General features: G+C 40.0%; 1 protein-coding gene across 1 annotated transcript in view; it reads left to right on the top strand.

Moving 5' to 3' along the window:
- PPARGC1A (PPARG coactivator 1 alpha) overlaps positions 1-27,536 on the top strand; it is an 85,492-nt gene that overhangs the window by 42,530 nt on the left and 15,426 nt on the right. Inside the window, exons 6-9 of the mRNA XM_075259932.1 lie at positions 6,203-6,248; positions 6,358-6,431; positions 21,215-22,121; positions 27,386-27,478. Of these exons, the coding sequence (XP_075116033.1) occupies positions 6,203-6,248; positions 6,358-6,431; positions 21,215-22,121; positions 27,386-27,478 (1,120 nt within the window). The remainder of the gene's footprint in view (positions 1-6,202; positions 6,249-6,357; positions 6,432-21,214; positions 22,122-27,385; positions 27,479-27,536) is intronic.

Here is a 27,536-nt window from a genome sequence, read left to right as displayed (position 1 = left end):
CTGCTCCTTCTATGTTTAGGAGTCCAGTAGGCGGTCCTAATCAGTGATTGACTGATGTACTGTTCTACTGATTGTTTAACCCCACAACACAATATATCAATCCGCTCAGCTCCTCTTGCTCTAACACATGATGCTGACAGATTGACTAGCATTTCATGTTGACTGGTTCTCTTACTTGGTTACTTGCAATCCTGTGTAAATTCTCTAACATTCATGGAGCAGAGCTTTTCAACCTTTTGCCATAACTCATCATAAATTAATGTGAAAATCACTACAGTGTGCAAAAGAAAGTGCTGAATAACAGCTCTAGAGATAGATAGATAGATAGATAGATAGATAGATAGATAGGAGATAGATAGATAGATAGATAGATAGATAGGAGATAGATGATAGATAGATAGATAGATAGATAGATAGATAGATAGATAGATAGATAGATGAGGGATGCATAGATAGATAGGTAGATATGAGAGGAATAGATAGATAGATAGATAGATAAATAGATAGATAGATAGATAGATAGATAGATAGGAGAAGGAAAGATAGATTGATATCAGAGGGATGCATAGTTAGATAGATAGATAGATAGATAGATAGATAGATAGGAGAAGGATGCATAGATAGATAGACAGATTGATATGAGAGGGATATAAAGATAGATAGATAGATAGATAGATAGATAGATGATAGATAGATAGATAGATGATAGATAGATAGATAGATAGATAGATAGATAGATAGATAGATAGATAAGAGAGGGATAGAAAGATCTTTTTCGGAGTCAGTAGCTATTGCCTGTTGTCGTAGACATGTCCCCCAGTCTTATACCCCCAGTGATCACCTCTTATTCCTAGGCGCTCTTTCTTGTCTGCCTCCACATTTTTCAGGCATGAAACCAGCTCTGTGGCCTCCTGCCGTCCTTCCATTACCCTGTACCTGTCATATACCAATTCCCAGTCAGAGCTGCAGGGCGAGCCCCAGAGACTCGATTCTATGGAACGTCTGCAGTTTTGTCTATTTCATGCCTGATGGCTTACTTTTTCTACATTACTATTCCTTATGTAACTCAGGAAATATCCATTGTGGCTCCCTTTCATTTTTATTGCTAAATAGCATGCTTAATGGGTAATTTTCCACATGGTAATTCCAGAAGGGCTTTAGAATTTTTTTCCTCTGGTGTACACTTGCTTGTCTATAAATCAAATCACTTTACTCCTACATGCAAAACAAAGCAATAAGCGATTTCCTTAAAGAGAAACTATCAGCAAAATCCACTTTTATATGAGCCATAACTGGAAATATGCGGTTTTTATTATACTTTTTATTTCATTGTAATTAGTTTGCTCGTATAACCTGCTGCAAACAAAAATATCACTAGTCTAAGCTCATCCCATAGATAATGCAAAGTATACTAAAATACTATTATATGATATTATTATTATTATTATTATTATTATTATATTAATTGTGCCTGAAATGCATTGTTTTAACACTTGTGGTAAAAACAAGGCATTGTATGGCGGCATTATTTATACATTATATTGAATGACAATTATGTGTGGGAAATACATGGAACTTAAATGGTTTTTCTGCGAATTGAGTACTGAAAAACTATCCTTAGGATAGATTATCATTATCTAATCCGTGGATCCGTGGGAGTCTGGCACTCACATATAAAATATTGATGATTTATCATAAAAATAGGACATCAATATTTAAAGGAATTGTCCAGATCTACTGAGCTCCACTTCCTCTTCTCAGAAAGTGACATCATACGTTGGCCACATGGCCATGCTACGTCTCATCCCTTTCTTCGGAGAGGGACTGAGCTGTATCATGATCATGTGACCAATGGATGTGATGTCACTTCTTAAGAATAGGAAGAGGAATCCAGTATCATGGGCTTTAAGGGTGAGTTCACACGGAGGAAAGTGGAGCGCAATCTGGCACGTATACACGTGTCGGCAGATTGCGCTCCGCAAAAGCTCCCATTCATTTCAATGGGAGTGAGGATCGTAGACGTGGCGTTATTTTGCGGCCGAAAAATCACGGCCGCAAAATAACTCCGCGTCTACGATCCCGGCTCCCATTGAAATCAATGGGAGCGTATACGGCCCGCAAAATCTCACGCGGCGTATATGTGCCACATCACGCGGCGCTTTACTCCATGTGAACTCACCCTAAGTCTCAGAAATCCCCTTTAACGGTAGTAATATCTGTATGGCGGTAGTCTTGTTTGGTAGTATAAGGGCAGTATTGTGAGGTTATTTTACAGTATTTTGCTTTGTTTTTAAAATCCTGGACCGCCCCTTTAAATAATGCTTTTTGATTTTCTGTAAACTACTAAAAGTAACACTTCCAGGGGAACTAAAAAAAAAAGAAGCAATACCTTGAAACTATAATGTGTAAAGCATCTCGTGAATCTTTATCCTCAGGCAAATGTGCGAAAATGTCAGGAATCTCAAGAAAAAAAAAAAAATCACAATATAAGACATAAGAGATTTGCATCAAATAATATATTCCTTATTGCAGCGAAGAGATAAGAAAGAATCCATATAAGGCAGTTTATTATTCAACAGCTTGTGCCACTTGTAATCTTTGTGCAGGAACAAAAGCTAAGTATTTTTTAGAGATTAACCCTTTGTGGCCCACGCAGAGACTTGGGGTCTGAGCTAGGCACTTAGCGCACGGTTGGAATATTATTGGAGTCATGAAGGCGATGCCGCTTAATCCAGGTTTCCTGTTTTATGTGATGCTTGCTATGTGATTTCATATGCAGTCTGTGTGGGACCATCATTTGTATTCATTATGCTTTAGTCTTACCTGTATATTCTAGGGCTAAGAAGCTTCAAAGCACATAGTCTTATATCTCCGACTGTTTCCCTGGGCATGAGTGCCTTGGATATACAGGGACAAAATCAGTCTTCTTTAGTAGTGTGCACACAGGCAGTGACTTTACATGTATATCAGGAAATAACCATATTACCCAAGTGAAAACTAGCGGAATTTGCCACGACTTAAAGGGGAGATCCACCTAATCTTCTTGGGATGTTTCATGACCTGTGAGAAAATGGTGAGGGCTTAGATGCTCCCACTTTCATGGTGTGAAAATGGCAACGTAGTAATGTACCATCACTGGGGTTGAGCGATTGTGTTCGGAAAGATCGGATTCCTATCGGCGATCGAGAAAATTTCACGATTGCTATCGGAATTATGAACACGATCTTTTTAGGTGGGATCGAGATCGGTGATTATTTCCCACAATGCTTTGCTACTGGCCAAGCATTGTGGGAAAAGCTAACAATGTTAGCCTTCACACTGAGTATATGCTTAGTGTGAAGGCTCCGCTGCGGTTCCATAGGAATGAATGGAAGCAGCCGGCACACAGCCTTAACCCCCTGCGCACCGGCTGCGTCCATTCATTCTAATGGGAGACTAGCTAACATGTCTAGTAGCTACTTACCTGCAGAGATGGCTGGTCCGGTGCCCGGTGTTCTCGTTCTTCTTCGCCTCGCTGACCCCGCCTCCCAGGTTAGTGTTAAAGAGCTAGGAAGAAGGTAGGGCTTGTGGCTTAGGAGAGTGTGGGCGAGTACAGGGGGGGAGACGTGAATAGTGAATAAGATTGTTTTTAAAATCTGATCTCCGATTAGTAAAAAAAATCCCATTGACATGCATTGGGATCGGAATTGGGGTGGAGATTGGGTTCGAATAAAAAATGATCGAAAATCGGATTTCAAAATCGATCCTGAAAAGTCAAGATCGGCTCAACTCTAACCGTCACTCGGCTTGAATGTAGAGGTGCTCAGAAAAGGCTTTTCATGGCCATACAACGATAGACAAGACATTTCTGGCACTCAAAATTGACTTCCAAATGTAATAAATTTATTGCATTCACAAAATAAGCATCCGTTAAAACATTTTGGTCCTGGCACCGACTTTCATTAGTTTATCGGATGTAAGGAGGTAAACAGGCAAAGAGTGGAAGTCATGTGGTCAGGTCATTCTTCTGTGAAAATGGCGGTTTTTTTTTTTTTTTTGCATGTATTCATTTGGCCATTGTCACGACACTGGTCTCTGTGGTGAGAGTTGTGAAGATATTCAGTGATGTTTATTCTCCTGGGGAACTAAATGCATTCCGATGTCCTACAGAGCAATGCGGCTCTTTGTCGTCAATCTCCAAGCTCTTGATCTTCCACAAATGTCACTTTCTCCCATATTTATTTGAGGGTTCAGATACTTTTGCGAGTCCAGGGCTTCAGTTCTGTCCCTCAAACTCTTTTGTACTGTATTAAGTAATCCAATCTCTAACGCAAATACGGTAAATACAATTAAACAGGTTGCACATTTTACAGTATTTTAACTTAAAGTGTATCTCCAATTCTAAAACAACTTGTCAGGTGAATATAAGAAACTTTGTAATATATCTTATTAAAGAAATATGTTTCCTTCTCCACTTATCTCCTCCTCCATCTTAACTCAGACTGCTATATATATATAGAATCCATCTCCATACGTAACACACATACAGACGTCTACAGAGAGGAGGAGGAGACTGTTAATTGATTTATTGCCTCATCCGGTGAAGTGGTAAAGCCAAATCTTGAAGACACAGCAGTATAGAAAGAGCTCTTTCACACGTGGTGTAGTAGAGCTTAACAGCTGCATTTTCTGGCTGCCTGCCCATCCCCTCTCCATAGACTTCTATGTAAAGATTCTATTAGTGGAGGAGAAAATATATTTAATTAATAATGTATGACAAAGTTCCTTATATTCACCTGTAATATTCATTTATGAAAAGTTGGAGGTATGCTTATTTGGAAGTACGATATTGATGCCCTATTTTTATGATACCTCTTTTGTATCACATCAGTCGGGTTCTCAATGATGACGTATTCTAATGTGGAATTGAATAAATAGCCTTCTCCGTTCACTTAGCATCTGTTTAAGATAACTTCACCCTAGGTAGTTATCTTATTTATTTTGCTTGCCTGTATAGCACCATCATATTCCGCAGCACTTTACGGACAGTCATCTTCTTGCTAGTTACAGTAGAGTTAGATGTTTTTTTGGGGGTATATTAGTCTGACAAGTGTGATGACATTTCTACCCCAAATATATCCGGTTCTGCTGTGTGTATCTAGGCGTGACTTTAATTTGGGTCAACTAGACTGACACCTCAACACCTATTTCCACAAGCACCTACTAAAGCTATCATTGACTAACAGTATTAATACTTCATTACTTGTGAAGTTATCTGCCGCTTCTAAAGTTAGATATTCACCTGTTAACAGTTCAATTGGCAAAAAGCCTAAGCAATCTGCTTCTCTACCCAGCTGTACACATTGTAATGTCAACCCAGATGATGTCTACAAATGGGGAAGCAGACATACAGACATCTGGCAGAGATGCCACCTGTTATTTACTCTCTTCTGAGGGTCATTTCTGAAGAGGAGTCATGGTCTGCCACAAGGTAGCCTGTCGATAAAGAAAATTCTCATATCGTACCGTACCTTACATGTTCTAAATGCAGAGATGACTTGATCAACTCTTTCATGTCAGAATATAACATAATACACTTGATGCTTTAAGGGTTAACGTTCCTCTACTGTTCCTCTTAATTCATGGCTGGTCGTACACCTTAGATAGTTCTTTCCGGCTAGTACTAGCTCTCTGAATTGGGAAACTGTTGCCAGACACTGTTGGAAGCAGCTTATCACCCCTGACAACAAAAGGATCAAACATGTTGAAATCCAACAACCCAATCCTTATCTGAAAACTCTTATACACCATAGACAGTCAAGGATTACCACCAAAATCATGGACATTATAGCAGTGTGTATATGTTGTTTATAAGATGATGGAGGGGCACGTACCCATACCTTGTAGTTATACCAAGTGGATCTTCTTCGTGTCTTCTGATTTTTTTCCCATGATTCAAAAACATTCGACATTACTTGGTTTCCCATAAAAGTGTTCCTCGCTTGTGTCTATATCTTTGATAGATACGTTAGTTTCTGACACTGACGTGTACAGTAAGTTAATTTTGGTTACATTCCTACAAAATGGAATCTATTGACCCTGTATAAATAGCGGATAATAACGAATCCAAAAATGGGCCATAAGAATTATTTTTGATGATGCAAATGCCTTGTAAACATTTCTACATCACTGCCTAAACATATTCTTTCTGTCTTATTTGCAGCCAAGACAACAAGTCTGTCACTTCCTCTGACACCCGAGTCACCAAAGTAAGTATTGAGCTACGGCAAGCTTTGTTGGCAAGGGATGGGTGTCTTCTCGTCTTGGCTACAATAGCTCCATTTCAGCTTGTTTTTATAAATATGCGCTGTCTTCCAGTGACCCCAAGGGTTCCCCATTTGAGAGCAAGACTATTGAACGAACCTTAAGTGTGGAGCTCTCTGGAACTGCAGGTATGTATATGTCATATTATTCGGTAATGATTTGGGTTGCTGTTTTGAAAATATATGATGGGTTGAGTGCACCTTATTCTATACTGTACCTGTGGTAGACTATCACTCATAGGTGTTGTGGCAAGCTTTGGTGTATATAGTGCCTAGTGTTTGTATCCTCCTATAGCCCTTTTGTGACTGGCGGGCCAATTTTGCACCCACTGGTTATAAACAATACAGGTTTTGGGGGGCAGAAGACCCCTGCACAGGTTTTTTCCCCATCACGCATTGAAGGGACTGGACATGGTCTCTCCAAAGGCCTTAAGGCAGCCACATGATGTGCCTTTTACTTGTACGTCTATTAAGATGACCATACACCTATAATATCTGTGACCTGAATGTTCATCTGACCTAGAGAAAGTTCCTGTTTCTTCGATACACATGCATGCCCATTTCGGACATAATTTCACTAGAGACAGGAGCGTAAGCCTTAGCTAGACACCTCTGGTAGCATCTTACCTCCGGGGGAACAAAGAATCGGGCAACGTAATGTTAGATTATTCCTTTGTCGGATTTGGGAGGCCCTATTGTCATCCGGTCTTGCAAAAATTGGCCAGTTCAGCTTATTAATTGAGAAAGTATTAATTATGTGGTTGTGCACATTAGAAATTAGCAGTTACCTAAGAGATTGTGCGGCGAATACCGTGAATACATGGGTCTAGGCTTTATGAGGAAGCTTATCTGCAGCCAGGATTTTTACTTTTTATCTTTTCTTTTTTTTGTTATTGTTGCCAAAACAGATTTATCACAGACTAGTTGGAGGAGACAGTTTCCATATTCTCTCATATAAGCTTGTCATTTTGTCTGTTAATTACATTGTTACATTCCTTCAATGCAGACAGGTCCCTTCCAGTCTGTCAGTACACGGAGCGGCAATGGTGGCTGATGGTTTAGTTAAACGAGTGTAACAGGCTTCTGCGAGCGGCAGTAACATATCTCATCTTCAGGTGAAATATGTTTATGCTTTAAGTAGCATCAGGTTGATCAAATAAGAGCAGCCTAAGGCTTGTAAGACTTGCCTTTCCTGAATCTCATGTAGTCAGGTTCCTCGGCTGGTAACGTAACGGCAAAACTCAAGTGTAGATGGTTCGCTTGCATGTACTAAATGCTGAACGCTATGTTTTCTACTTATAGTGCATAATATTGGGCAGTTCTTCTACACATACTGAAGAAGATCTCCATATTGAAGTAGGGTATGTTCTGTTGTTACGCATGTTCTTGACTGCTCATTGTCCATGCCTATACTGGGTCATAGAAAAAATACTCCATATGGTTCAAGATGGGAAAACTTATTAAGATTAGCATTTCCTACACCAGTCTTATTCAATTTCTCCTCTGGCATAAGATGCATCCAAGGCTTCGGCCTCTGGAGAGTCTTGAGAAGCCCAATGTGACAGGAGCTGGTCTAAATTTTAGGTATAACTTACCCCAAGTGTCAGGCCAAAGCATCCCTGCCCTGGCGCACCTTGGTCTCCATCCCACTCCACCATTTTCTCTCAAACGTGGTGAGCGAGTCAAAAAATGAACCAAGTGGCCATGCGGTACAAAGTATGCCACTTTTATGCCAGAAAGCCAAGGAACTAAGGCAACTAAGGCCTGGTTCACATCTGCGTTCAGTATACCATTCGGGGAGTCCGTTTGGGGATCCCCTGAATGGAATACCGAATGAATTACAAAGCGGTGAGCAATGAAGCGCACAGACCCCATAGACTATATTGGAGTCTGTGTGTTTTCCACATGGTGTCCACACGAGTCATGCGGAGAGAAAAGTACTTAAAGAACTACATTCTTCGCCGCATGACTCGTGCGGAAAACACACAGACCCCATTATAGTCTATGGGGTCCATGAGCTTTCATTGCTCACCGCTTTCTAATGCGTTCGGTGTTTTGTTCGGGGTGACCCCAAATGGACTCCCTAAGCGAAATACTGAAAACAGATGTGAACTGGGCCTAAGGCACTAAGGCAACAAATGGTAGAGAATTGGATAGATAGTTAGATAATGAGACGGGTAAATTGGCAGAGAGCTAGAGAGAGCGATTTGGAGATGGATACGAGATGGATTTTAGTAGCTTTTACCTAAATTTTGGACCATAACAAACAGAGGACAAAAATAAACCTATCGACTGGAATGGGAGCTGACAGCAGAACGCAGGTGTCCAGGTGGATACTGTCACAGCCAGCACTTGAAGGAACTACGAAAATCCTTCTGACACCAAGAAGTGGGTGGAGGGGAGAGCTCACGTTCCTCTCCAGGCCTGTGCTCAGAACAGAACACGCTGGGACATGTAGTGCAGAACATCACTGAGAACACGTATGAGTGAAAATAGATTGGTTTTATTTTTTTTTCCTACATTGTTAGTAGAGAGTGTTAGAGCTGTCATGGAAATGTGTGTTACTTCCATACAATCCGCCTCATCCATTGTCCCTGTCTGCCCCAAGGTCTACCTGTCAGCGGAGGAGATTAATAGCTTCAGACCATACAGGTAGCCCCCTTTTTCCTTTACCCCGACGTGACTTTTGTTGGTCTATTTGTTTGAAGTCTATGGAGCAGATGTCTTGTTGGCAAATCTATCACTGACAACAGGCTTATATATCTCTTTTTATGTGATATATGCAATTTAAATGGGAATATGCTGATACGGCTAACAAATGGCTGTAATGCCATTGTATTGCTGTGCTGATAGTCCTAAATCTTAGCTCTTTGCCAACAGATTACAAGAGCTTCATAAAGTGTTTTTTTTTATGGTTTTATCGAGGAAAATGTTTACATCAGCCTGGAACATTTGTCCTAGCGCTAGTTATAGTAAGCTATGTGTGCATAGATTTGATAAGCCGTAAAATGTCATTTCAATTATGAGACAAAAAACATAAAACGTGCCTTTCATGTAAGTGAATTCTTTGTGGTGTGCTAGGATTCTCGTATTATGTTATGGCTCCATTGTCACATTGTGTCTATGGAATGGTACTAGCATAGTGTTCTAATAAAGTGTAATCGGGGACATGCTCAGGGACAGGCCATAGCCATTGTTAATGGTGCCGATGCCCTTAAGTGACCTTATTGGGCCCTCTCTGTACCTAATATTATTTTTTCATCTAGTACAGTGAAAGACATGTGGACGTTCTCCATGTCATTGAAAATCATTAGATAAATGCATTGCTTGTTTCCTTGAATCAGCCATTTGTTCGTGAAGCAGTTTATCCAGGTTGGGAGACTTCATATTGTAGATAAGTTCCCATTGAGTCTTCATTGCATAGGAGCTATTTCAGTGACACTGGATTCACACCAGCAATCGCTCTACGTTTGGTACAAGAATTTCCTTCAAGTACACCTCTCTTAAGATATTCCACCAATTGCTTTCGGCTGACATCAGATTGTAAAATTTAAAGAGAACCTGTCCCATAGACGATGCGGTCCGATCTGTCAGAACCATGTTATAGAGCAAGAGGAGCTGAACAGATTGATATATAGTTTTATGGGAATATATATAGTATACATTGTAATTTATTGGTTGAAATTAGAGTTGGGGCTAGTTTTAGATGGAGCCCAAGTCAGAAAAAAAAGCTACCTAGAAACAAGGAAGTAGAACCGCACTCCAAAAATGGTTATGCACACAAGGAGGTCTGCGAATCGCGAATGTGACCGAAAACTGGACTCCTAAATACAGAGAGTGCATGAAAGTTTCAATCAGTGACGTTCGGTTCACATCTGCGCTTGCCACTCTGTACCGGCATTCCGTTCCCTCTGCGTATTTTTCGCCCTTTTCGAGTGGAAACCACACGGACACCATTATAGTGTATGGTGCCTGTAGGTTTCCTAATGTAACCACTGATTAGGTTTCCGTTCAAGGGGTCCCCAAGTGGACCCCCCGGAATGGAAACCCATGCGCAGATGTGGCCTAAGTTACTTATACTAAATATTTCCCCATAAAACTATGTATCAATCTACTCAGCTCCTTGGTAAGCTTAAACCTTGGCTGTATAAGAGTTTGATATGTATAGGAGGGGATAAATACTCTTTGCCCCCAACCTGTGCGCCACTGACTGGCATCTCAATTTTTTTACGAGCTCCACCTCTAGTACCTAAAGCCATATCCAGCAGATCTCTTGGCGCTGGAGGACCTTATGGAGAGTAAAAAACAATGGACAGAGGAGAAAAGAAATTGTCAAATAAAACCAAAAATGAGAAGTGAAAAAAAAATGTCAACACAAAAAACTTTTAAGTATTTTTACAAATCCAAAAAGAAACACATAGAAAAAATTGTGTATGGCCACACACCTACCGTAATAACCACAGTCATTATGTAATACTGAATAATACTACTGTACACACGTTCTCACCAGCTACTGTGTATCAGGCTGTAATAAACACATCACGATGGAAATGTCGACTTGCGGTAGACATTTCTTTTATTAATGATCTCTATTTCATGAAGTTCTGGCATTTTTCAGCAGCGATGGCCGATGCAATTAAACGTATTGCTGATAAGTTATCTTACAGATTAGATAAGGAAGCCAAATAAACAGAACGCCTTTGTGTCCCTGTTCCCATCATATTTTAACACATTTCCCATGCGGTGTTACTAAATGTGACATAAGATTTAATCCCTAGTTTAGTCTTATTGATTATTATTTCTTTACATTATGGGTGATATGCCATACTAGCATAATGAGGGTTAATCCGCACCCAGATCTCACTGTAACTGCATAGACTCCAGTTGTAGCAGTTTTTGTTATGGTTTTTACAACATCTCAAGAACCAATATGGCCACCACAATTGGTGACATTGGAGCTACTCTCATATTACACCTATCGTAGAGCCCCTGACAGATGATAGAGCTAGGAAGGTACCAAATTGTCCCTGTTCCACAAGGAAGAAAACTATCTAGTGCCACGTATAGGTAGTTATGTTTGGCTGATATATCTTTAAAGAGCTAGATGTTGACTTGAAGGGTAGATACCCATAGGTGGCACTAGAGAGATAGAGTCTACCTGTTGGCAGTGAGCTAATTTGCATACTTTTCCCAGGGAGCATCTCCTGTAAGACTGCCTACATCAGCTTGCTCTCCACAAGGAGAATAGTACCATCTGAAAGTTAGGATAGGTAGACAGATTTTTATCATCTGAATTATATGGCGTGTTCCCTGGAAATCAGATCCGAAGTTTAATTTCACCTGTTCTTGAGGACACTACAACACAGCTCACCACATAAGTTGTGAAGAAGCTACAATGCTTAGAGTGGTTTTCCAATCTGTCGGGGTCCAACACCCGGACCCAGCGCAGAACGACTTCCAGAACACTCCTTTAAAGGGGTTGTGTTGGACTCAAAAACATGGCTGCTTTCTTATTCTCAGGAAGTGACCTCATGCCCATTGGTCACATGGCAATGCCAAATCTTCTACCCTTTGAAAGGAAGGAGACTGACCATGGCTATGTGACCAACGGACGTGATGTCACTTTCTAAGACGAAGAAAGCAGCCACGTTTTTGAAGTCTTGCATCACCCCTTAAGTTAGCAATGACACCAATTTTGAGGATTGGTGGAGATTTTCTTTGCAGTACTATGGACCAGCGCTTATTGAAGTAGACGCTGGACCACTAGGTCACCTGGAGACAGATACTTGTCCTCTAGCCCACCAGCGAGCACTTCCGGGGTTCATAATATATTCAGAGTCACTCTCTTATTGTATGTGACAATTTCTATCCAGTTTTACTTAGAAAGTGGTGTGAACAGCCATTGTAATTCCAGCTTTTGTAGTGTTTATGCCATGTCATTTGTATGGCATCTTCTGAATTGATTGTGTACATATAGTCTAACAGCAGCCTGAAAGTATCCCGCTGTGGGCCGTAGCGAGAAATCTAGACAAAACATGCCTAGCTTTCAGCTGCACCTGCTACAAACAACTTGTTTCCTACATTTTCCAGCTCAGAACATCCATTTCAAGATGCAGAGGATTAAAACGGTGCCTTTTCCTCTCGAATCCAAGTGTTTGTTTCTGAGAAAGACTCAAGCATCCCGTTCTATTTCTGTTGTCGTCTCTGCGGATATTGTTGTTTACAAATTGTAAGATGTACATCTTTAAAGATAAAAATGGCTGTCGCTGGCTGTGTTTGCCCATTACTTTGTCGTCTTTGTGTCACCGGAGACCTGAGCCTGTTTTATTTGCCTCGGGCAGATGCAGCCGTGCTAGTCTCTGACAGTCTTTGTATTAAATGATTTTGCCTCGTAGCTGCCAATGTGGCAGGGTTTGTGAGTCATCTGGGGAATACAACTTGCAGCCTGTAGCTTATGCTGATTTATGGTTTATGCTGGTTCAGAGTTTATACTGGTTCATCCTCATGCTGGTTCATGGCTTCAACTGGTTTCCTGCTTAGGCCGATTCATGTTTGGGTTAGTGTAAATTAGAATTATGCTTCGTTGCCTGTGCTGGTCTTTGGTATATGCTGGTATATAGGGGGTGCAGGTGCTTCATTCATTGTGGTGGACAGATCTGTCTAGTAATCTATAGCAGGTAGTTGTATTATACTGTAGAGTGCACCCTGTAAACTGAGTTGCCTTATATAAATATGGATATATATATATATATATATATATATATATATATATATATATATATATTATATTTATATTATTTATCATTATTTTTTGTTGTATTTGTCAGGATACATTACAATAAAATAACAAGTAGTACAGAGATTGATTTTGTAATTTAGGTTAATAATGCATACATAGAGAGAGAGAAGGATTTAATATATATATATATATATATATATGTAATTTATCATTATGTTTTATTATTATACATTACAATTAAATAACAGGTAGTATAAAGATAGATTTTACAATTTAGGTTAATAAATGCATGCATATATATATATTTATGTATATTATTTATCGTTATTTTTTATTATCTTAGTGTAAAGACGTCATTTAGCTTAAGAAATGCAAACACAGAGAGAGAAGGATTTCATTGTCTAAATATTTATTTATATTTTTTGTTTTATATAATTAACTATATTATTTATCTTTTTTTATTATTTATTATTGTATTTTTCAAAATTCGTTACAGCAATATATCGGGTATTAGAAAGATAGATTTTGTAATTTAGGATAATAAATACATGCATGGAGAGATAATAATTTAGCTATTTCAATATTTATTTAGATTTTTTTGTATTATATTATTATTTTTTATTGTATTTTTTTTTAAAACACATTACCATATAACAGGTATGTTCCAGCCACTAGTGTCACAACATTTGATTAAAATTTCCCATGCATTTTCCAGCCCCCTCCCCCAACAAAGAAAAAAGATTTACCCCCTATCGACATCCCTGTTGTGTAAATGTCTTTGAGGGCTCCTGGAGATCCTTAGGCCTATAGTCTGAGGAAGAACATAAGAAACAGATGGGTTATGAATGATGATAAAGGAATTTGTTTGGATAGCTAATAAAGGCTTGTGAATGGAGCACAATAAATACATAGTGAGGAGGATTTATTTATTTTCCACTCCTAATATTTCCCTGCTGGCATGAGATGCTCCTGAATTATTAAGAGAGTCCGAAGTCTTAGTAATCCTGGTGTAGTCCTTTGTGCCAGACTTAAAGTCTACACCAGTCAGGGGCTGGCCAAGATTTTTGGTATAACTCATATATTCTGGCATAGGTTGTTGTAAATTTGTCAGGCTAAGACATTTTCACCAGCTCTGGCAAATTTTGTAAAAATTGCCAATTGGGCTGTAGAAGTAACATAGTGGTACATATTTGGCATCAAAAAGTGATGCATGTATACCCATCTATACCAGAAAACCGATGTGAATTGGTTAATAAATTACCCCCAATGTCTATATTTCTAAATTTTGCAATAATCTCTGGAGATCTACAATACATGGAGAAGCTGGTCTACTTCTATTTCTTATAAATAGAACTGTGAAAAATTGTGTAATGTTGACTAACTAATGATTATGTCCTAAATAAGGACCTGCTAGAGATCAGCTGACCCCCATGGATCTAGAACAGGGGTAGGGAACCTTTGGCTCTCCAGCTGCTGTGAAACTACAACTCCCAGCATGCTCCATTCACTTCCATGGGAGTTCCCAGAACAGCAGAGCCAGTATTCATGCTGGGAGTTGTAGTTTTGCAACAGCTGGAGGCCATACGTTCCCTACCCCTGATCTAGAAGCTGATACCCTCACCGATCTGATATTGCCACGATGCTGTGGGTGAACACTAATAGTTTCTGTAGTGGCCACTACAGGAGGAATATGGTATTACATAGTGTCCATTCGGAAAATAATGGATGGCCAAATAATATGAGGCCATGCTCCATGCTGAAGAGTAATAACCTGTGTTTGGCAGCTCTCATCAGTCCTATAATTGGGAATATGGAGAGAATTTGTCCTTGTGGGATTACTTCTTTAATAACAACAACAATTTACATGTCATTGCATTGTCCATAAGGCAAGATCAAGTTGTTATAAGTTAAGGTGCCCAAACACCCGCCCTTACTCCCACATACAAGACCCAAGTATAAATGTAATGCCAATGGGAGAGGGGAATAAAAGGCCTCCATATACTTGTGTCCTCCTCTGAGGACCATGCCCGACCCTTTTTCCATCAACATCATCTGTCCGGGCATCTGCCATACCCAAACGACAGCTCCCTCCAAAATCATCAGGTTCAGACAACTTTTCCATTACCCAGCTGTTCCCTACTTACTAACCATTGATGGATTATTAGCCTTTTTAGAAACCCCAATTTGCTGCCATTTATAAGTCTACAAATCTTTCTCGAATTATTGAGATCAAAATGTGCATTTTGCAACCCTGGCAAGTGACAAATAATGATTGCAGCACGCATATAAGCGGCAACAGATCTGAGTGCAAAAAAATTTGGTAAGTGTGAGTGATATAGAGGCACTTGTTTATTATAGAACACATTTCAATGCAGTAATCATAAATACCGCTAAGGTTGTGCTCCGCTGAAATATGGCCTACATAGTGTTGATTGTTTGTGTTATGTGATTTGTCTGACACCCATTACATTCTGGGTAATGGCAGCTATTTGTTGCTGCGCGCAGCAGGCTCCTTTGACAAAAGAAAATAGACAGCAATAAAAACCATAGTCAGAATTTCATTCGGAGAGGAGCTTCACTGCCTATAGTTTGTGCAAGTGTGATAACAGTGTTCTGTACTGTCTTTTGTCAGCTCGCAGCCAGTAACAGTCACCTGTCTTTTCATAAATCTAGCCGTGCTCAGTAGCAGCAAACAAAGCTGAGAAACCTTTTTTTGGGAGGAACACCATCAAAAAAAAAAAAAAAATGAAGGGTCAAATTTCAACCTTTTCCGATTTAAACGCTTGTACTAAAGTGTGAATAGTCTCAAATGTTTGTGTAACGTGCTTGTGGAAATTGTTCACGAAACACTTTCATTAGATATGTGGAAAGCCGATATTACTAGAGATGAGCAAACAGTAAATTGTTCGAGGTTTGATATTCGTTTCGAGTAGCCCCTCAATATTCGACTACTCAAATCAAATATCGAACCCTATTATAGTCAATGGGGGGAAAATGCTCGTTTCAGGGGTAGGCAACATTCGATCAAATTACACTTACCAAGTCCACGAGTGAGGGTCGGGCTGGATCCTCCAAGAAGTCTTCTCCTTGCAGCATCCCCGTGGCGTCTTCCGGCTCTTCATTCACTCTGCCAGGCATCGAGCCTGGGCAGAGTCGACTGCGCATGCACGCACTACAAGCGGACATGCGCAGTCGGCTCTGCCCAGGCCCGATGCCTGGCAGAGTGAATGAAGAGCCGGAAGACGCCGCCGGGAAGCTGCATGGAGAAGACTTCTAAAGGTAGGAGAAGAACCAGCGTTGATTGGCCGACTGTATGGCATTCAGCCAATCAATGCTGGTTCTGCATCGAACTTTTACATTCGAACAGCGAGTGGTACTCGATCGAGTATGAGTATTTCGAATACCGTAGTATTCGATCAAATACCTACTCGATCGAGTACTACTCGCTCATCTCTAGATATTACCCTTGTTGAATATGTAACCATGACAGGGTTGTGTCCTGAACTTTTAATGACAGTTTTGCAAATATTTCAGGTCGTAGCAAGAAAAACGTAGCGGCAACACATTGCAAAGTCTGCAGAGGAAATCTGCCTCCATTACACCTATAGGGAAGCCGCCGGTGTTTCCATATTTAATTGACATGCTACGATTTCCAAATCTGTAGAGGTTTTGGAAATCGCAGCATGTCTAGTGCGAGTATTTTTCTGCAATGTGTGGATGGGATTTACTAAACTTTACTGGGACTGTAAAACGCGGTGGTTTATGCCACGGCCGAACCTTGGCATTTACACTACTTGGGGCCTGAAAGTGTTTTTATTGCTCAAAAGCAGTAAATCATAAAAATCCATACATATTTGGTATTGTTCCTATGTATTTGATATTGTACGAAAGCAACATGCAACATGGTGCACAGCGCAAAATTTAGAAACTCAAAAAACAGTGGTAGGTTTTTTTTTAATCCATTCCTTTGCTCCCAAAAGAGTGAATAAATAAGTTATATGATAAGTGTTATGGCCATTTAAAAAAAAACGGAACTCATCCTGCAAAATACAAGCCATAATATGGCTATGGCTTTTGCAAAGCAACAATGAAATTAAATGATAACATTAAGATCTAAAGATGCTAGGTCACTAATGGATTAAGTAGATTTTAGTTGGATTTTCATTTTATGTTACATGGCTGGTCCAGGGAGCTTACTTTTTACTTCTATAGGTGATTTTTTTCAAGCTGGACTTGGGGGTCTAGGCCAATACCTGATAGGACAAGCAATTGCCCTTGCTCTGTTTCCTCCTTCCTCTTACCCTAGTTACTTGTGGTATGGGGGAGAGTTTTACTCTAGTCTACCAGCCCCCATTGGCCAAGTAACTACCTGTGAAAATGTCATAGTGATAATCATTATATATGGCCAATGCAGTTGTTTCTGACTATTTTGACGGCTGGAATATCTGGCTTGCAGACTATGGGTTGTTATAATGGTCATCATGGAGAAGACCCCCACTGAGTAGAATAACGTTGTCACATTTAGCTATCCCAGCGTAGAAATAATTTTTCCCGTAAAAGTTGTTCCCATAGTAGCAAAACATCTCTGTATGTAAATGCGGAGAGCAGGCGAGCGTCCTGATAATGAATTATCGGAACATTCGTGTGATTGTAGACACCGCAGCTGCAGCCTGAAAGTCATGCTGATCAATGCAAAATGCCTGAACTAATATACCAGACGCAGATACATTAGCGTATCTCACACCGGCTTATTTTTTTTTTTTGTTGAAGATAATATCAAGAGGTCTCAATCACTCAAACTAAACAAGGCGGCATTGCGCAGGAGGGTAAATGGTGTCATTTATAGCACTTAAAAACCTTGGAAATATTTTAATGGTACTGGAAAAAATTACCAAGATACATTTTATAATCTAAAATAATAATAATATAAAAGGATAAAGGGTTTGTGTATATTGGTAGTAGCTTAGATGATCATGGTACTTCATCTAATGGGCAAATATGATATATCTAAGTACTAATCTAATGCTTCTTCACTCTCTGCTTCTGCATGTGATCCCTGACAATGACATACGTTAACGCTAATCCTTCATTTGGACTATTTGTTTGGGTGTCTAGCTTGAACTATAGGGAAATTCTTCTGTTTTCAGGGTAGGTTTATACAGGATTGAACTAGTCTACCAAAATACAAGATTAGTGGCAGACTAGTAGGAACCATTGAGAGTTCTCGTGTTTTCAGTATAGGTCTATGCAGGGTTGGACTGGCCCGTCAGATTACAAGAGTGTTATGCCAGTAGGAACTATTGAGCGTTCTTGTGTTTTTAGGGTAGCTCTATGCAGGGTTGGACTGGCCCAGCAGAGAACAAGAAGAGTGTTTTTAGTGGGAACCATTGAGAGGTGTCATGTTTTCATTGTAGGTCTATGCAGGGTTGGACTGGCCCGTCAGATTACAAGAAGAGTGTTATACTAGTAGGAACCATTGAGCGGTCTTGTGTTTTTAGGGTAGGTCTGTGCAGGCTTGGGATGGCCCATCAGAGTACAAGAAGAGTGTTATACCAGTGGGAACCATTGTTAGTTCTCCTGTATGTAGTTTTTTTTCTCGGTTAAGTCTATACAGGGTTGGACTGTTCAGTCAGACTACCAGAGGAGCATCAGACTAGTAAGAACTATAAGGAATCACACTATACAGGGTTGGACTGGCCAACCAAAGTTTTAGAGAAGTTTCTAGGAGGAACTATAGGGAATTCTCCTGTTCTAGGGCTTCCAGGATACATTGGTAAAGAGTTGGTCTGGCTAACCATAGCCCCAGCGAATCCTCTGAGGTCCTAGGCTCTGATATAGCAGGGGACCCCAAATGTCTAGTAGAAGATGAAACCTATTAAAATTGATCTGAAATGAATTACTTTAGTGTCATAGTCAATTCTTATAAAGTTTATTCACAAATATCACAAATTATCACCATTTTATGGGTGATACATTGGTGAAGGTCTGACCATCGGAACGCCCACTAACTGATAGACCAGGACCAAGGGCCCCCATTCTAGCAAACAGTGGGAGTCTCAGTGGTCAGACCCCCATCGATCTACCACTTATAGCCTAAACAATAACTTAGTGATTGCTACCCTAGTCGTTAAACCGATAGGTAACATTGTTGCGTAGGATGAGGAGACTACATTGACATGGGTCATTCCAACTCATTTCCTCTAATGGGTACAAGGTTCCCTACTGTGAGAGGGGGCCACACGGTGGCTCAGTGGTTAGCACTGCAGTCTTGCAGCGCTGGGTCCTGGTGTTCAAATCCCACCAAGGGCTAAAAAAGGAGTTAGTATGTTCTCCCCATGTTTGCATGGATTTCCATGCCATATTCCAAAAAGACATGGATTGGGGCTCGCAATCTACATTTAAAAGAAAAAAAAAAGGTTCCCTACTGTGTCTACAACTTCCAATGATACATATTATACTGAGTATTTGTCTTTTGGAGTCTGCTATACCAAGAGCATGCAGAAAACAGATTATGGAAGCGATAGGTTGAATCGAATCTAGTGACACTAAGTTCCCCCTGCATCACTCTTCAATTTCCCAAGTATTTTTAGACTCTTTTGTCATTTCATTTTTAATGAAGTTTTTCATTAAAAACATCAGGATATAATTATGCTCTTTTTAATATCAATAGCCTGGTGCGTCTGTAAACATAATTACTTATTAGTACTAATTATAATTGTTTTTTTTTTCTGTAGAAAGAAATGCACAGAAAGTAAATGGAGAAAATCATATTATTTACATCCCCTATAGCTAATGATTTAACATTATTACTTCTCATTTTGCATTTTAAGTGAGCAAATTACATAAGTTGAGGAAAATTAAACTCATTTCACCGCCTTGCTGGATGCTCCGCTTTGTTTTCGCTGAACTCTTTTCATTGTTAGTTAGTTGCTTCATTTTTGTTATACAAGTATTTGTGTTAATTGTAATCTGGAATCGATAGTGAATGGTAGTAGTAAATGAGGAAGTTCTCTTACTGTAGGTTTGGCCATGTGATTTATTTGTGTAAGAATAATGGGTGGGTTTCTACATGTTTACATCTGTGTTGGAGGAAATGTTAGAAGTAGAGATGAGCGAACACTGTTCGGATCAGCCGATCCGAACAGCACGCACCCATAGAAATGAATGGAAGCACCTGTGACGCCGGCCGCCAGCAAAGTCAGCGTCACAGGTGCTTCCATTCATTTCTATGGGTGCGTGCTGTTCGGATCGGCTGATCCGAACAGTGTTCGCTCATCTCTAGTTAGAAGCCTATGTTGTAGCTCCCATCGAAAACTGAGGATGAAAAGTCCTGCAGGCAAAATGTCAGGAACCATAAAGGATAACTGACAGACCCCATTATAGTCAATTGGTTCTGTTGGGATCCATTAGAATCTGTCATAACATGGGCTGGTCTCATGGTAGCAAACATGCTGTAATAATGTATTGAATTAATATTGTGAGTCCTTAATAATGGTAGGAAAGTAAGTGGTGGACAACAGTGTTGGGTTTCATCCTTTGGGTTGGCTTGGGGACTCAAAAAACCCGAAACCCTAAAAAGCGTTTACACGTGGAAACCCGCAGACCCCATTGACTATAACGGAGTCCGCCAGGTTTCCACTCAATTTCCTTGCAGGACTTTTCTCTCGCCTATTTTAAGCAGAATGGGGGACAGAGTCTCGTACTGAGAGCCAAACGATAGCGTGAACCTAGTGTAAAACTTGTTTAGGATACAGGTTGTTTAAGCAGAACATATATTGACGTCCACATAGAAAAGCTAGTTCAGACAAAAAAAAATACAATTGCCCCTGCAAAGAAAGTTCTAGCTTTAGTTTCCTATATAGATGTCCACCGATTTGTGTAAGATTGTGTGTATAGTTAAAACTGTCCTGTTGCCCATGGAAATTGGTTGGATATTTACATCCCTTTAGGCCCCTGGTTCCTCATGTTGGACAGTTCTCTTGTATGTCATTGTTCATATAACAGCACTATGGCTTCACTCATGGATTTTGTAAATACTATAGAAGATGTGACTCCATTGCAGGCTAACTTGTGTATGTGTTCTTATTGGTGTAAAATGTATTGTCACTATTTTTGCTGATGGTAAAATCACTAGATTCTGTACATCTAACCGTTTTGATTTTTTTTTTTTTAGGACTAACCCCACCAACAACCCCACCTCACAAAGCCAACCAAGATAACCCATTCAGGACTTCTCCAAAGCCGAAGTCTTCTTGCAAGTCCGGTGTGCCACCCGCTAAGAAATCTCGTTACATTGAGTCTTCCAGTATCCAAGTTATTAACTCAAAAAAAGGTCCTGAACAATCTGAACTGTATGCACAGCTTAGCAAAACCTCTGTGGTCATTGGACAAGAGGAGAAAAAGGTGAAGCGACCTAGTTTACGGCTTTTTGGAGACCATGACTACTGTCAGTTTATGAATTCAAAATCAGAAATACACATTAGCTTATCACAAGATATACAGGCCTCAAGACAACTTGAATGTAAGGATTCCCTGCCTGGGAAAAAATCACAAGTCTGTTCATTAAAGGATCAAGTGGATAGTCCAAAAGACAGTTTTGAGGGAACCATGTCAAGTTCTCAGAACAGCAATCGCAAACCTCTGCAAGACCAGGAAATTCGTGCAGAACTCAATAAGCACTTTGGTGACCCAACACAAGCAGTTTATGAAGAAGAAAACAAAAACAGTGACCTGAGAAACAATGGTTACAATGATGATCAGTTCTCTAGACTACCTATGTTTTTAACTTCTGGACTGGGTATGGATAGTTTGTTTGATGACAGCGAGGATGAGAATGATAAACTGTGTTATTCCTGGGATGGAATGCAATCCTATTCATTATTTGATGTATCACCTTCTTGTTCATCCTTCAATTCTCCAAGCAGATATTCTGTATCCCCACCAACATCCTTATTTTCACAAAGGTCACAAAGGATTTGTTCTCGATCAAGGTCTAGATCTTTTTCTCAACACAGATCATGTTCACGGTCTCCATATTCACGTTCAAGATCCAGATCTCCATCAAGCAGATCTTCATCAGGGTAAGTAAAAGGAATTATATTATGAAGGGTTGTATCCACTGTTGATAACTTATTCCGAAAACCCTATAGCTGGTCATACACTTTCGATAGCTGTTGTCCAATAGAACTTGTCCAATACATACTTGACTCGCCATTTGAGTGAGAAAAAGGGACTAGGTCACTGCTAGTCGTCTATGTTGGTTGCCTATCTCCCCTGAAAACAAAAAGATCAGACATGTTGAAATCCAACATGGTAAGCCATGCCATTGTTGGATTCAGTCGAGTCAGTAGAATATTAAATGGTGGATGATCCAGAAGAAAATGGTAGGTTCAGCCGACATGAATCAGATATATGGAAAGGAAGAAGTATGAAAATGTGGGTAACAAGTATGCTATAGAAACTCATCATTATACTGATGTACAATTTTCTGACCATTTAGTTGGGGCCAAAACATGGCTTCAGTGTTATTTTTACCAAGCTGGTCAATGGTACATAGACATCAAGATTGTAACTTTTATATAGAGTGATGTGAAAGAATGAAAGATGTGGTCAGCTAATGCTACTTACTGGTACATGTGTTTGTATGAGAGGTCAGCCACACTGTACATTTCTTAGTCTTTTTAGTTTTTAAGTCTTTCTTCTCTTGAGCATTGCCAACTGACAGGAACATTTAACATACTTTTTTTTTGCCTTAGACAAGCGAGTGCAAAAGAAAGTATGTCTGTTTTTCAGATCTCTATATCAGGGCTAGCCCAAGGGCTAGTTCAAAAGTCAATTGTCTTGGGAAAAACTAAAGTCGTGCTGAAGGCCAACATTAAAAACAACTTCTTCTGACCTCCTACTGTGTATTATTGTGTCAACAATGCTTGCAATGCGATGAGCTCTCATGCCTGTCTTCAAGAAGCATAGCTGGCTTTGACTTTGGTAGTCGAATTTAAAGGGATTCTACCATTAAAACAACTTTTTTTCTAATTACCACGTCGGAATAGCCTTAAGAAAGGCTATTCGTCTCCTACCTTTAGATGTGGTCTCTGTCGCGCCGTTCCTTAGAAACACTGGTACTTACGGGTATGCTAATGAGGTCTCGGCAGCAATGGGGGCGTCCTTCTTCTTCATCTGCCTCCTCCCCTTGTCTGTCGTCTTCTTTCTTCGTCATGTCTGACGTCTGCTCAGTCGGCTCTGACAGCAGAGACCCTGTTAGAGCCGACTGCACATGCTCAGTAAGGGCTGTACAGCCCTCCAACGCACGAGTGAACTCATCCAGGCATCGGAGGGCTGTATGGACCTTACTGAGCATGCGCAGCCGGCTCTAACAGGGTCTCTGCTGTCAGAGCTGACTGAGCAGACGTCAGACATGACGAAGAAAGAAGACGACAGACAAGGGGAAGAGGCAGATGAAGAAGAAGGACGCCCCCACGAGACCACATCTAAAGGTAGGAGACGAATAGCCTTTCTTAAGGCTATTCCGATGTGGTAATTAGAAAAAAAAGTTGTTTTAATGGTAGAATCCCTTTAAGGATGGTGATTTCAGTGCCTTGGGTGTCATTAATACAGAAAATTGGTGGTTTGATCACCAAAAACTCATTTTGCTGACAACCATAATGAACTCCCCATATGTATGCAAGTTCAACTTGGTCGAGATTCTGAGGACTAGTCGAGATTCTGAAGATTCAGACACATCTTGTGGAGGCTTATCTCCCTTGAGAACAAAGGATTGGTCTTGTTGAATTTCAGTGTGTGCAATACTTTTTCCAAAAAATTCGGCCAAGTATCCAATGTACATGTTAGGTGGATGGACTGTCTCACCAAAATCGTCAGGATGGCCACCTTATTTGACATGAAGCTTATACCTTAATTGGAAAAGACGTTCTCTGTAATGTGAAGTGTAAATTATTCTTATTTTCTTTCTTCTCCAAAACGTAAGCCAAACGTATGTCGGTGAGGCAGGACCTACAAGCTGGTCCCATAGGAGTCAGTGGGTTCGGCCAGCACAAGTCTGATGTGTACGGTCATCAATAGGTTATTCTATAGTATAAACGACGGGGGTTTTTTTAGATAATCTTACAGATTTCTAGAATCTGTATATTTTTTCTTTTCTTTCCAAGCAGTCCATTTTATGGCTCTCCGACGAAACAGAGCTTGAGTATAGGCTGAATATAGACTATATTTAACAGTCTGAAATCCACGTCATCCATATCGTATTTATCACTGAGATGTATGATGCTGTCTGTCACAATCTCGGCTTTTCTCAATCAGTCCTGAAGTAGCAGCGAGCATTATTTATTAAGCTTTAATGATTAACCCTTTTGATAAAATTATGGCTCTGAAACGCATTCCCTTAAACATGGTGTCAGTTCCTTCTTTATAAATGACTAAGATAGTGTTTGGAAAGCTCAAGAATGCGCCGGGGAGAATATATGGAATGCACATGGGTTTATGAAGTCCAATGTACACGATAACGGGAACAATATATTCACTTTAATCAATCAAACCATTGATTCCTGGCATACTTACTCTAGTATATTAAAAAGATAAAGTATTGGAATAAAAATATAAGCGTATCAGAGCAGTCAGCTTTAGATTGTATACTGGTTCACCGGAGCAGAATCTACGTCAGACGCATTCCCTTGGAACATACATTGTGCAGGTCACTGAACTCAGCGGGGCTCACACAGAATTAACAGGCATTAATTAATTAAACATCCCTATTGATCTGACCGGGAGTCCTAATTCTCTGCTGGATATGATAGACTCTACTCCGTGATGTTGTACAGACTTTTTATTTTTAGTTCCTAATTTTTATTTGTTTTTTTAATTTTTAGTATTGCATTTATACTCTTAATCATAATTTTTCAGTAGGATATTTATTCACCCTTTGGAAAAAAAATAATCTGATATTTGTAATGAAATGCAGGTTATTATTATTACATATTATATCTTATTATATTATATATAGCAAATTGCGTATAACAGGTGATAATAACTTTCCCCAAAAAATTCTTAATTTTGTAGTCATTTAAACGGAATGTATAATCAAAAACGGCCTCTAAGAAATACAATTTTTAAGAATTTTTGAGGATTTTATTTTAAATTTTCAATGTAATTATCTCTGTTTTTAAAGGGGTTTTATCAGCAAAATGATCCTGTATGAGCCCCACATATGCGTGAATAGCCTTTAAAAAGGCTATGCAGGCACCGCAAATGTTATTTTAAACCTACCCCCCATTTAAAAATAAAACCATAAAAACATATTTGTAAATCATATCTATCGTGCACGGTGGGCGGTCCTCCACGGTCCGACGTCATCTTGCTGTCCCGCCTTCCTCTTCTTTCTTCTTCCAGCTGTGTCCTCTTGTCCTGGCTCTTTCCCGCCTTGATCGTCTGTTCTTCTGGCGGGTTGTGTTCAAATCCCGCGCATGCGCAGTATCGCTTCCTCTGGAGCACTACTACGCACGCGTTGGCCCATTTTTGTTGTAGTTCTAAGTACCCCTTAGAACTACGGGAGCAGATGAAGGCAGGGAAGAGCGAGGACAGAAGAAGAAAGAAGAGGAAGGTGTGACAGCAAGATGACTTCGGACCATGGAGACCGCCCACCGTGTACGATAGGTATGATTTACAAATATGTTTTTATGATTTTATTTTAAAACGGGGGGGGGGGGGATTAAAATAGCATTTGCGGTGCCTGAATAGCCTTTTTAAAGGCTATTAACGCATATGTTGGGCTCATACAGCATAATTTTGCTGATAGAGCCCCTTTAAAAAGTACAATATCCTGCACATTTCTCACTTTGTCCGCTAAAGCCTAATAGAAGCCTTGGACTGGATAATTCTGCAGTGACCTCATTTACGTCATAAACAAGATCGACAGGATCATAATAGAAGTTCACACATCTACAGATGCAATCCATAGTTACTTAATTGTTTGGTCAATTAAGTTGAATGGAACTTGGCTGCAATACCCTTCATAAACTCGGGACAAGTGTGGTGCTGTTCCATTTCTGAACAACCTCTTCATCATTGGCAACCTTCTTAATGACTGCAAACCTGAATCTCAAGACCTCTAAAAAAGCAGCTGTGTAGCAAAGCTACTGTTGCCTCTATCTCTAACCTTGGGAAATGTAGTATTATACGGTGATCATGAACGTATATGACATATACAGTCTGCTTAAGGCTGTGGGCCCATGTGGTGTTACCTCAGCAAAAAACGCATTGTTTTACAGTCCCTATGAATCCCATCAAGTGGACTTGCTGCGATTTCCAAAACCGTTTCGGTTTTGGATATCGCAGCATGTCAGTTATACCACCAGAAACCCCGCCAGTTTCCCTATAGGTATAATTGAAACAGAAAGTCGGCAGAGGAAGCCTCCGTAGACTTTTTGGGAAAAAATGCATTTCCGTTGCAGTTTTTTTCCACAACGCTTTTTTGCTGTGGCTCGCTATATGGGACCTTAGTTTAAAGGGGATAACTTGTGGATTGGTGGGGGTCCAGCCACTCAGGCACCACCAATCAGGAGAAATGGGGATTTTTGTCCCTTGATCTGAATACAGTGGTGGTTGCATGGTGGGAGTATCGGAAATAGTACAGCGCTCAGTTATCTCCAGCAATCCCCTTGAAATGAATGGAGCATTGTGCATGCTGCCCATCCACTGTGTGACCAACAGCCTATTAAGAACATGGACTAAAAAATCTCTGTTCTCCTGATCGGTGGGGACCTCACTATCCAGACCAACACCAATCTGTAGATTACACCCATTCTGTGGATAGGGAGTAACATGCTGGATGGGGTAACCTCTTTAAGAAAGAACAATTACTTGTTAGCATTTCTTCGCTCTGACTTGGAAGACTTTGATCTATGATGTCTATAAGTTCTGTGGGCACAATAGTGTTTTTCCTGATGTGATAACTCATCTAAAGGACAGGTCATCCCAAACCTGAGGTTACAAATCTTGGTTGGAATAAAGCTAAATAGATGAATAAATTTTAAATTACGAAAATATCCAATGTATTTATATCCACTATTGGTAAAAAAAACTGCAACCAGATATTGTACTCATGAGGTGAAAGCTTGCTGACTTAAAGGGATTTTTTCACTAGTACATTAGGATATCAGTATGGCCCACTTTGGTCATGTATTGGATGTAGTTGGACATGCTAGTTCTGCTAGTTTCATACAAATGTTGTTATATCGAGGGAGCCTGTCCTGTTTGCAGGGGGATATACTGAATTCTCTTAGACTCTTGTGTGTTACGACATTGAATTACATCTGATTCTTTCTATGTTAAGGTCTTACTGCTGTTACGAAGCAGATCATTGTAAACAGAACTCTCCAGTGTATGAACGATCAAGATCAAGGTCACCATACAGTCGTAGGCCCAGGTAGGAAGCTCCACAAAGGCTATTGTAGAAGACGTTTGATACCATCTTGAAGGATTCC

The sequence above is a fragment of the Leptodactylus fuscus genome, chromosome 1 (genome assembly GCF_031893055.1).
Source record: "Leptodactylus fuscus isolate aLepFus1 chromosome 1, aLepFus1.hap2, whole genome shotgun sequence".
Taxonomy (NCBI): Eukaryota; Metazoa; Chordata; class Amphibia; order Anura; family Leptodactylidae; genus Leptodactylus; species Leptodactylus fuscus.
The sequence above is the reverse complement of the archived record's forward strand: the minus strand, read 5'-3'. Positions and strand labels throughout refer to the sequence as shown.